The 12237-nt window shown below is 40.6% G+C and overlaps 1 protein-coding gene across 1 annotated transcript; it reads right to left on the bottom strand.

Annotated features, from left to right (window-relative positions):
• Positions 1–2379: 2379 nt before the first annotated feature.
• On the bottom strand, positions 2380–11544 carry LOC103902661 (potassium channel subfamily K member 16). Its single transcript, XM_009283743.1, has 5 exons — positions 11332–11544; positions 7224–7338; positions 6516–6682; positions 3926–4091; positions 2380–2603 (listed from the first exon to the last, which is right to left on the bottom strand). The coding sequence occupies exons 1-5, from the start codon at positions 11542–11544 to the stop codon at positions 2380–2382; spliced, it is 885 nt and encodes a 294-aa protein (XP_009282018.1).
• Between the last annotated feature and the right edge of the window lie 693 nt (positions 11545–12237).

Genomic DNA, 12237 nt, shown 5'->3' with positions numbered 1-12237 from the left:
GAGTCTTCCGGCAGGCAGCTTGAGAACTGCTGCAGCTACTCTCAGCCTTACTAAAAGCAGCAGTAGCAAAAATTTCAGAAGATAGTCTCACCGCGCTGCTACTTTGCAAAATCAGTATCAGGTACAGGAGCAATTTTCTGGACTGCAGTAAAAGCAATCCAAACTCCCTGCTCTCAGATGTCAAGTAAGAATGATTTCAACAAACACTTTGCCGGTGAGTGGTGCGTGCATGCTTTCTATCCCTGATAAACCTCATTATCATTTTTTATGGCATGCAGCATGGTGTAAACGCGGTATAGGATCACCTTTAGACTAGTGCATGTTTTGTGGCTGGCTGTGGCTAGATAAAGTAAGGAAGGCATGGCAAAAGGCAAGGTGAAGGGAACAGGTCAGCTATAAAAGTAATTAGAACTTTAGTTTTGTTTTTCACACAAACAGGCCTAAAATGTCTGGTAGTGTTGACACAAGGCAGGTACAGAGTACAGTGATGGTGGTGATGTTAGCAAGTGCATATGCAAACATTATGACCGAAGAATAGAGAATACTGAGAGAGAAAGTTTCCCATGAGATTTGCAAAGATACAAAAAGCCAGACAGGAGAGAGTTGGCTGCTCTTAGTGAAAGAGGCTACAAAGCAAGCCGTTGCACAAATTTATGGGAATAGCTGAGGGCATAGAGGAAGATCAGTGCAAGAGCTGAGGAGATAAAATCTGTGAGGTAGGTAGTGGTAAGACATGAGGGCAATCTTAGATGGGATAAGCATTTGAAAACTCAGTTCTGAAATGAGTTATAAACCGTAGCTGGCATTCTTATATGCCAGCATTTCAGGTTTGAGCAGCCACACTGCACTATGCAGGAGTCAGCAACTAGCAAAGAATACAAGCACCAAGTCAGATGTAAGAACAAGTGTCTGTTGTGACCTTCCTCAGCAGTAAAAATCTAGCACAGAAAGTATGCAGGAAGAGATTTGTGACCTACACACGTCTGTACATGTTTTATGGACACTTCCCCAAAATGCAGTACCAAAGCAGCTGCTGAAAGGCTGACATTTGATGTTACTGTAGCCTGTCAGCCATAGGCTAGCTTGGGGCTAGTCTACATGCCCAGTCATATTTCGCTCACACTTTACATTGAAGTTCCACTTATAAATGAGTTTAAAAGGATTAATTGATGGTTAGTATGAGTTATACTGAATAAATAACAGTATGTATGTAATTACAGGCATTCCCATGGAACGTGTTAGTGATGGTTATAAACAATCTAGTATGGTACTCGATGAATGGATAATTGTTTTATCAAGTTTCTATAGTTTAATACAGAGTATGACTACAGTTTTATATCTCAGGGACTAGCCTGTTATAAGGTGCTTATATGTCCTTCTTTGGCTTTTCTGCTTCTTTGAAGATGGCTGCTGTTACTTTTTGCTTGCAATAACTGTGATAAAATCAAACTCCTTGTTTCTCATGGGTGACACTAGGCGCATGACTGAGGATCAGATTTAAGACAGGAGCCTATCATCAGCCTTGTTTAGAGGTAAACGGACAGCATCAGCTCTGTATGGTGCATGATAGTTCTTCAATGAACTGGCCCAAAACAAATGCCAGACTCTAATAATATTTGTGATCTGGCTGGAAATAAGGAAGTCTGCTAGCATTTAGATTTAGTTTAAAGTGCTGTTTTCAAGTGGCTGTGAAATGAAGTGCGATAAGGATAAGGACCTGCTTTGAGCTGTCAATTCGCTCTGAAATGAATTGTAACAGTCTAGGTAGTGCTGGATAGACACATAATTTCTGCACAGTTTAAGAGGGAGGCATTTTAGCCCAGGAACTAAAGAAATGGTATCATTTTATATGAAAGCTGCTAATTTCAGACAATATCAAATGACTCTTGATTGGATGGATGTCATTAAGCAGGTGGCCATTACTGTTGATATTCCTCTGTGGTTTTGTTTGTTTTCTGATTGGAAATGAAGAAAAAATTCTGTACCTGACTTTTTCCACTTGAGATTCTTGGTGACATGACTTCTCATTGGAGCTGGGAGGCAGTCACTCTGGATGTTTTGAAAATGAGTGACCGTAAGAACTGAATTCCTCTAGAGGAAGAGAAAGGATAATAATTGATTGCTTTAGGGGAAGTTGCCTTTGTTCAGTGAGAAGTGTAAAATGAATCCTGGGACAGTTGTTTTACCATGCATGCTACTTCTTTGGAGGTTTTAATTGGCTGATGCCTACACAGTGTGTGGAAATTTCAATGCATCTGAAACAATTCCTCCTTAGGAAACAGTCCACAACCTGTGGTTTAGTCCTTTATCCACAGGGCTTGCTTAGTGTGAGAGATAGATGAAAGATGCGCTTTCAAGATTGCTTTCTGTGTACCTTGCTCAGCTAGGGATGTGGATTCTAGGCTGCTCAGGTTCATCTTCCAATTTGGTGGTGGCTCCTTCTGCCAAGCTTAAGTCAGGCTTGTGCCACTTTAGCTGAAGGAATTTTTCCATCAAGTCAGCTCCCACGTTGAAGACCAGAGCCAGCCAGGCCAAGCCGAAAACAATCCAAATTGCAGTTAGGCTCCTGTACACTGGGATATAGTGCTTGTTGGGGTTTGTGCCTGAAAAATCCAGGAAACTTTGCATGTTAATCCTGACAGCTTCTGCCTGCCAGACAACATACATACTCATACACCCTCTCCACCTCCTGCAAAAGTGTATGTTTAACAAGTTTGTGTGATCTATGAGCATTCTTTTTTTTTTCCTGTTTTCTTTTTGTGTTCCAACTCTCAGGTTAAGCTTAGCACAGTTGGCATCAAATCTCTGAAGCCGAGGCTATATAATAAAAATAGCCATATCTAATGTTAATCAGGGATGCACAAAATCGAGTGTTTCTAGCCACCGACAAAGAAAAAAATAATCTTGGAAACCCAGTGTTGAATCCATATTGGCCATATTTTACTCAAGAGACACACAGGGGATCGCGGATGATTTAGAAAGATACGGTTTACTACCTCAGTGATATAGTGATTGCTTTTTGTAGGGTGATATACCTCAGTAACCAGGATTCAAAATCACCTGGAGAATATTGTATGGGAAATGCAGCCATTTTAAGTAAGTGATTATGGGAATCTTAATCCCCAGTTTGATATTTCCACAGCATGGACAATCGGTGCAGCTGATACAGGCACAGGACAGCACTGCAGCCATCCATTTAGTCTCTGTCATCCAGATCATCATGAAACTCCACAGTGCCCAGATTCAGCATGGGATGGGTTTTTATCTCCTTTTGGGACACAGTTACGACCCCTAGGAGAGGAGAGCTACTACTCGTGAAGTAACAGACCCTAGTGTTTTTAACAAATAAACACACTATACATAATCTGTTAAGAGCATTTGTTCAAATAAGTGGGTGGAAAAACAGCCCCTCACGTGTATCTACTGCTATGTCTCAGCCTAGATCTCTAAAGACTATGTATTCTCACTGGGTTTGTTCTCTTTCACAGGCGTCCCGGGGTTGTCAGTAATATTCTCCCCATTGTAAGTACTGATCATTTCATATTTGACATGATTTCTTATTGGGAATGTTAGGCACTTGCTGAAACAAATCACTGTTAGGAGAGGGTGGTTCAAAGGCTTAATAATGACAAAAAGATTTCATTTATATTCCACCTGTCACTCATGGATCACATTTGTACTAGCTTGGACATAGTCACTGTTGAATGGGTGTTCAGTGGCATATGTGAAATGAGTTTGGTGACTCTCAGCTGCCAAGAGAAAAATGCCCATGTCGTATAATGCATTAGCTCATTATTACCAGTCTGGCTCAGCTCACTCTTGTACCAGATTTATAGTGGAATGGATATCTATGCTCTCTGTATTTAGCTTTATACTAAAGTTACTAATTTCAACAAAGCTCAGTCCAGTTCACCTTCTTTATTACCTACTACATAGTCCCCAAATCCAATGGTGCTCAGGGTGATGAAGGTGAAGTAAAAACCTTCTCCGTAGCTCCAGCCTTCTACGTAACTGAAGACCAATGGTGGGAACACTAGAAAAAGCAAGGTCCCAGCGGTCAGGAAGATGGCCACTGCCAGTGTTTGAACCACCTGAAAGATAAAAGGAAGATGGCAGCTAAACAGCACTGAGCAGGTGTCTAGTGGAAATTCTGGGTCTGTTTTGCTCTTGAATCACAAACCCACTCCAGCTGGGAGCAATGTCCAAAAAAGGAAGGATAAACCAATGCTTCCATGCACCGCAGGCTGACCTTGCTGTTTACCCTGCACGTAGATATTGTACCTAATCACGAATCCAAAAAACCTCAAAATTAGGAAAAAAAGGAGGATTTTTTAAAGCTTTTTGCAATGAGTTTTTAAGTATGCTCAAGTCATATTTTCAAACTTATTATGGCAACCATAGGAATGAAACACTCACTTTACAATTTCAATTCAAGTGGAGATGCTCTCGTAATCAATTGGCTCCTGTCTGTGAGGAAAATCACCAAGTATTGCATAACTCATGATACAAAGATTGGCAAGAACAAAACTGGGTTCTCTTCACCATGACTGCTTCCAAAGATTTATAAAGTGGCTTGCAAGAGCTCAGCCAAAAATATGTTTGGATGAAATCTAAGTGAAGTCAGTTTGCCTGCTTTTATTTTTAACTTAGAAGCATTCAGAGCAGAACTGTTTTCTGTCAGCACAGGGCAGATCTGTGTCTCAGTACAAATGTCTGCCTTCTGGGAGATAAATTACAGCATATGTGGCTGCGATAGATAGGTACACAGAATGGTCAATGGATGGGTCGTGACAGGGGATTTTAGGAGTTTAGGATTGAGGATCAAGAACTCACTGATTTCCAGGGAACACACTCTGGTGAACTTTTGACTAGTGATGTGTGGGCTGATGCAAACTCATTGCAATTGTTTAAAAATGCCCTCAAGGGTATTCAAACCAGAGTATGATTTCCTATGCATGTGCCTATTGTGACTGGATGAAAAGCCAAACCACTGTTTAGAAAGTAGGAGGTCCAGGTATCGTGTTTTTCTTTCTCTCTCTGTATTATCTCACATATAAAATAGTCCGCTGAGCTTGAGAAACTTGGCGTGAGCCTACTGGGTGACTTTGACAAATCACTTCTATATTATGTGCCATGTCTCTCCAGCTGCATAATAATACTTACCTCATTTGCAAAGCACTTTGAGAATTACTGATCGACATGGTTATAGTTGATATCTGTTCTCATTTAGTTCATTCCAGAAGCGTGATAGCATTTAATTAGATAATAAAGTTTGCATAAAATTTTATACTGAAATGCACAATATTACTTTTTACCCTGGCTTTTAAGAACTTTCTGGTACAAACCTATAACATAGGGGACAGTAAGTCAGGAATGAAGAATAACTGATTGTAATTAATTTCCCAAAACACGACTAAATTGTGTTTAAAAGGAGATGAACCAACTTCATAGAAGAGGCTTTTCAGAGTGAACAAGCAGATACGGCTCCAAAGCTTTGTCTGATCATAGGAGTTCTGCTAGAAATGAGGTGTTAATTCAGGAGTGAAAAGAAAAAGAAAAAAAAGTCACATCCCTGAGGTGCTATTAGAAATCTCAGGAAAGATGCAGCTTTGCTAGCATGAAAATCCTTCTGGTGGTAGAGCTGCATGTATCTGGGGAACAGACATGGGTTATGCAGCTAAAGAACTTGCTCATATAAACCAAGTCTGCATTTGACAGTACCTTTATAGCTTTCCCAGTGTAGGTAAAGAATGCAGTGACTCAGAGATTTTACAAATGAGAAAGAGAATAAACTTGTGCCAGAACTCTGAAATGTTTCAACATATCTAACATATCTAATCTCCCTTTTCCCTAACTGAAGGGGTCAATTCATTGAACCTTTACTCGGAAACACGCACTAACTTTGTTATAAATGACCTTCATGTATTTTCTATTATCAGTGCTTCCCTTATTTCAATACATCTGGACTAGTTCAATGACTCACCAATAAACTATAACTAAGGAGAAGGAGTATTTATTTACATTTCAAGAAAAGAAAAGGAAGGAAGCGCTAAATTGGTGGCACAATCAGGGAAGGTAATTCAAGCCAGATTAGCAGGCCAATAAAAATAAATTGTCTTTGCACAGTGTAGAGCTTGATTCTGGATAGATGCTAGCATAGGCTAGATAATAAGAGCTTGATTCAGCAATGTGTGTATGTGCATGTATTCTGCTAAGGTCACCGAGCTTAAGGACCCTGCTCAAAATTGAGGCCATGCTTGCTTAACAGTTTTGCTGAGTCAGGTTTTAAAAAGGCAAATCTAGAGTCCCTCAAGCAAAAGCAAATTGCTTTAAAGCTATCGTAGATAAACAGAGTATATCAATTTTCTGATATAGAGGGCCACGTAATTGCTATGGTTCAGAAAAAATGTAGGCATACACAAGGAAACCCAATCTAGCAACGGCAGTACCTATCTGAGAAGAGAACTTTAATTAGGTTTAAAATAGTGGAAATAAATGATAGATCGACACTGTACCTGGGCACGGCCTGGCTTTTGCACCCATCTTTCCAGGGTAATCAGATGAGCATTGAGGCCTTTCCCCAACTGATTAAGGAAGGCCAGGTTGAGGGGCACTCCGAATAAGGCATAAAACACACAGAAGATCTGCCCTGCCACTGTGCTGGGGGACAGGTTACCATAACCTGGAAAAAAAGAAGAAAACAGCTACATGAAAAAGCTTTACAGTCAGGCTGCAGGCCATCATGGGAAGTTCCTAGGTTTGGAAGCTCAGCTGTGTTAAACTTCAGGAACCTGTGGACCTATGATTTTTCTGCAATTAAATCTGCCTACAAATTGCCATAGCTTATGATGGAACCCTGTGCTTTCACTACTACTAACAGAAAATTTAACATGAAAAATATTACTCTTAAAGAGTATTGTAATTTTCTATAGGTCTCTGATTTTGTGGTGAGTGCAACTGAGTGCTTCAAAGCAACCTCAAGATGTGCTGTGCATGTCGAAAATGATATTGCATGTACCACGTAGGCACTCAGCTTTTTTTTGCAGGTATAATATACTGGATACACAAGAATAACAGGTATAATTGGAAACCAATAGAAAACCGTAACCCACAGTACTCAAGATTGTCTTGCAGGTGTATTCTGTCCACCAATTGCACATTTCTGGGGGCTTTACAGGACAGCTGGAGGAAACCCCAATTTATAAGGAAAGAGAGTACCTCACCTATAGTGGTGACAACAGTTCCTGCAAAAAAGAAGGAGTTGCTGAAGTCCCAGTTACTGGGATTCGTAGAGTTTCCTTCTGGGTTGACCCCTTTTTCCCATGCTTCCATGAGGACCTGAGGCAGAAGAGGTCAAAGGAGCAATGAGCAACCCATTAGACCAAATCAGGAAGAATGTCAGAAAAGAAGAGAGAAGTAAATATTGCTTTCCATCTTGAGCAAGCAGAGCAATAAACAGTGTAGATAATAGGGTAGAGTTTGACTAAAATGGCCTTGTGCTGACATGGCAAAACTTGGAAATAGAGCTCGCCAGGAACTTGAACTCTTGTCACTGGAGAACTGGCCATTGAAGTAGGATAGGTTCCATAACAGGTTGCAGGCTAAGGGGAAGGGAGTGGAGGGAGTCCCCAAAGTGATGAAACTGGGAAAAGAAAGTGAAGTTACGCCATAAAAAATAAAGGCAGTTCCTCTTCTCTCCTTCCCTAGGCTAGTCATCTTATTCCAGTTTTTAATTTGGGCATGTGTAAATGTATGGTTGTGTCTGTGGGGAGGGGCATGGGGAACATGCTCATTTCTGTTTCCTCCATGTAAGTACTAGTGAGGATGAATTACTCTTTTTGGCTATGACTTCTCAATAATTTTCAATGAATATTAGGCTTCTCCTAGTCTGAAAGATTAGCTAATGAAATATTCTCTGCTATTCCAGATAGCTCTTACCAGATGACCAAAACTATGTACAAAAGAAATGCTGCTCCTATTTATGCATCAAATATCTTAACTGCTTTAGTGAAGACTGTGTTCCTTTGCTCTCCTCGAGGATTTCTCTCAAGGAGACTGGTTACCCTCTGCTCAGTTGCTGGGGTTTCAAGAATCCCCTTGTTTGTTACATACCAATTTTGAGGTCCAGGTCACAGCCTTCGTCATTTTGCCAAATGCCTGAAGGAATTACTTGTTCATCTCTTCTAGAGACTTTTGTATGATGCAAGACATGAACAGGATTCAACAGCAACCCCAGCTTAATTCCAGGAGTATGAGACCAAAGAAGATATTCTGTCTTGATTCAAATGTTGACCACTGGCAGAAGGATTGCTTATCTGATGAACATACCCACTGCAAGGTATCTGATTTTGCATAGGTTCTGCAATATTAGCTGATTTGTGTTGGTGGATTGAGTGTCCTAAGTTTAATAGCTAACATTCCTTCAGTAAAAAATCTTACAGCATTGGTCAAGTCCATCAGATAGGGCTGCTAGGCATCATCACATGTGATCTCACGATTGAAGCGTCAGCAGAGTTTCTTTTCAATATGACAAAGAACTTTACATTATCCATTAAAAGCCTGTTCTTAGAATGGGAAGAATTCGACACGTCAAATTATCTAGAGTTGACTATTTTATTTGCTGGTTAGAAGGAACACACAGAAGCTACTGAGGTGTGAGTCTTTTCAAATGTCTAAAATAATCACTGGTTTAATTCATCCCTGTAAGGAACACTGGTCAGTTCTATCCATTTCAATGCACAAGATTTCAGAGGAGCTATATTCACATCATGAAAGCCAGCATGGAAGAGTAAGACAATATTGAATGCTGAACACTTCAGACATAGTCTGACTAGGCCAGATTTCTTCGTATGATCGTCGCTTTTAAGTACAACCCCATGAAAGAAACGGCATCCTGGTGCCCAGGAGAATCATTCCTAAACAAACAGGTTCATGTGGGACAGTTTTAATGGCTCCTAGCTCCTTTCCATCTACAGCTCAGGTAACGGTTATAGCTGGAGTGTGAACAGAGTAGCTGTTGAATGGTTGGTGAACATTAGCTGTTGCCTTTGGGAGCAGAAGTAGCCAGTAAGTAAAAGCAATATGCTATAATTTACAGTAAGAGTATGAAGCCTACATAAAGCTATAGTAGGATGCGGAGAGAATAAAAACTGCCTGCCATTTCTGCTCCTGTCCCCCTGCCAATGCACATTGCAGCCACTTGTGGTCATAGACAAGGATTTGGTCCTCTTGGTCTATATTTATATCAGTACCTTTGAGGCTGAAAAAGTATGGACATAATCAAAACAGGGACTTAAAATAGGTACCGCCTTACTCAATGGATCTGCTTCTCAGTTATGCTGTCAGAATGGCATGATTTCCCGACCAAAGTATGTTTACCAGAGACGCATTAGATCACAGAGTTTGGATTTGCACTTTCCCAAACCTCCAGGCTGTTCAGCTTAGGAGCTGCAGCTCAGGGCCACCTCTCAGCTAGGCAGTTTTAGCCAAGCAGAGCCAATGCAGTTTATGGACATGGAATCGCAAGAATTTACTTCATGCACAATCAAGTCAAAAGTTAATGAATTATAAGTGGTAACTCTATTATTAGTGATAACGGATATGCAAAAAGAAACCTGGGTTGATTCTCAGATTCCAGGATTTAGGTTTAAAGAACTGGCAATAAGACAAGACACCTTATACTTTTCAGCTGAGCAGACTGAATCTAGTGGCTGTGTCTCACCACAGCCTGAATACTGGGACTTTTCAGACTGGAACTTCTGACATGATGAACAGGCCTCCTTAACCATATAGTTAAAATGTACAGAGATATGATTGCTTCCCTGCATTAGTTTTAGAGTTAGAGATTTAATATGGAAAGACTTCTATTCCCTACTATTAGTAAGAGCTGGACAAATTTCTTAAGAGGTCTTATAAATGACAGGTGAGTCAGAGGGCACCTGCACTTACATTTACCTTGAGGACTATCAGGTCTAAGTACTTTGAAGCTTGGTGCATTGTAGATGGTAATTTGGTGCCCTCAGCTGGTTTTGTCTGGAACAGTTTGCAAGTGAAATAATTGTATCTGATTCAGCAGAGATGCAGTAAAATGTGATTCTCTGAGTGGCACGGCAGTGCTAAGGAAGCTCCACTGGCCAGAGAGAGTAGAAACCCACCCTAAGGTTTCTAGGGTACTGGAGATTTAACTAAACCTTTCAATCCTATGAAGTATCCCAATTTGGTTTAGAACGAAAATCAGGGTTTTCTCATCTACAGTCATCACCACGGAGATAAGGGAAAGACAGGTAATATCACCAGCTGGTGAAGCTGAAAAAAAGACATGTTTTTAGGCATGTAAGTTCTTGAAAACTCTAGTCATTTTCTGGCCAATGCCAAATGTTCCACAAGAAATATATCACAGTTTTAGTAATGAGAACATTGCCCTTGTAGACAGAGGCTCAGGCACCTTTTCTTCCCTTTCTGATCTGAACTTCACTGTTTGCTTAAATCCATTTACAGAATCTGGGCTTTTTGTTGATCAAAAGCATATACCTTCGTGGAAGTCCTCTGACTCAGACAGTGCAAACTTGCAGCATGTTTAGAGTTTCTATGAGGTTTGGTAGAAAGAGTTCAAACTGTTTAGGCACCCAGCTCTTTAACTGGATAAATTTTGAGCATGAAGAAAGTGGTAGTTCAAGGATTTCTGTCCAGCTCTTGCAATACTAGAATGAGAATATGTCTAAAATAATACCAAGAAAGGTCTAGTAATTTATTCCAGCCAGTTTTGAGGAATAGATTTAAATGTAATTGAAGATGCCATTAATTGACAACCCATATTGAACAAGAGCCCTTTATCTCTTATTATAAGTGATAGCTGACACAGTTCATGATGTTTGACTTTATCTTTTCTTTAGAGGCCTGGAAGTGCAGGACCACCTTCAAAGGCGGTAGACAATTTGTAGTACAAAAGAAAGTTTGGACTGGTAACCTTGGAAGGGCAACCTACTTTTTGTAGGTTTGATTCTTGTTTTTTGTCCCCATGCATAGTTCCCATGTAATAATTAATGAAGGAGCTGAAAACCATGAAGTTGAAATTATTGCAAGGTAGCACGAAGGTGCATCAGCAGATTTGCATATTTTGGGAGTTCATGACTGGAAAAAGAAAGAAGTGCAATAGATCAAGATAAAGAGGTATGTAAATGGGCTTGAGAAACCTCTGCCTTTCTCTTGTACAGTTAGTCCTTTAATGTCATGGACAGCAGATCAATTTATGACATGCTTGGCCACAACAGTATAATTTCTTCTAACCAAAAGAATGCTTGAGCCAAAATAATGGGAGCCTGTTCCTCTTACCTGTACAAACTGCTCCAGGGCTTGCCTGTCCAAGCATGTGTAGTTCTGCAGGAACTTGATCTTCTCCAGCTGGAACTGGTCCCGAAAGTGGGTCTCTGCCTGCTTCTCCAGCAGCTGGAACACCATAGCACCCAGGAGGAGGTAAAAGAGATAACCCAGTACCAGCAGCGGAGTCCAGCTGATCTGCCGGTTGTGAATGGTGAGGAAGGGCATGCTGCTGCTCTGCTGCTGCCAGTCCCTGCTCAGTACTTAGTAAGTTACTGTCCCAAGACGTGTGCTACCCAGGACACCCAGGAATCACACCCCCATGTTCTCAGCTACTGCCCTGGAGAATTTTTTAACAGAACATATGGGTATCAGGCCTATACAAAATGAGACTAACAGGCAAATTTTATCCCACCACATCTTTTCTCTATCCAAAATAAAGGGAGAGCATTTATGGCTTAATAAGAATGTGAATCATAGTGTTTTTCTCCTGTTAAAACAACTTTTATCCAAAGATCTCAATCAAATGAATGAAGCCTGATACAAGCCCTCTGAGATTGGTATTGTTTTCCAGGCTGGGAAGCTGAAGTAAAACTGTGGTTGAATGACTTACCCAGGGTCATACGAATATAGAGTCACGGATAGACTCTTAAAGTCTTGACAAGTAAAGCCTTACTCTAAACACTAGACTTCTGTACAAGAAAACACTATAAACTCTCTAATTACAGCAGACTCTGCAAAACAAAGAAGAGTATGGAGCTGAATAAATGGAAAAGTCAATAGCTGCCGTCTGCACCATACAAACATTGCTGGCACCAGTGAAAGCAGCATGATGAAGCTCATAAACATCCTGAATTCAGCCTGGTCACAAGACAGACCTTCTCTTTCTTTTCTAACCCTAAGAAGATCAGTCCCCTCACT

Source organism: Aptenodytes forsteri, unplaced genomic scaffold (assembly GCF_000699145.1).
Source record: "Aptenodytes forsteri isolate BGI_AS27 unplaced genomic scaffold, ASM69914v1 Scaffold309, whole genome shotgun sequence".
NCBI lineage: Eukaryota > Metazoa > Chordata > Aves > Sphenisciformes > Spheniscidae > Aptenodytes > Aptenodytes forsteri.
This window is presented reverse-complemented; position numbering and strand designations above follow the sequence as displayed.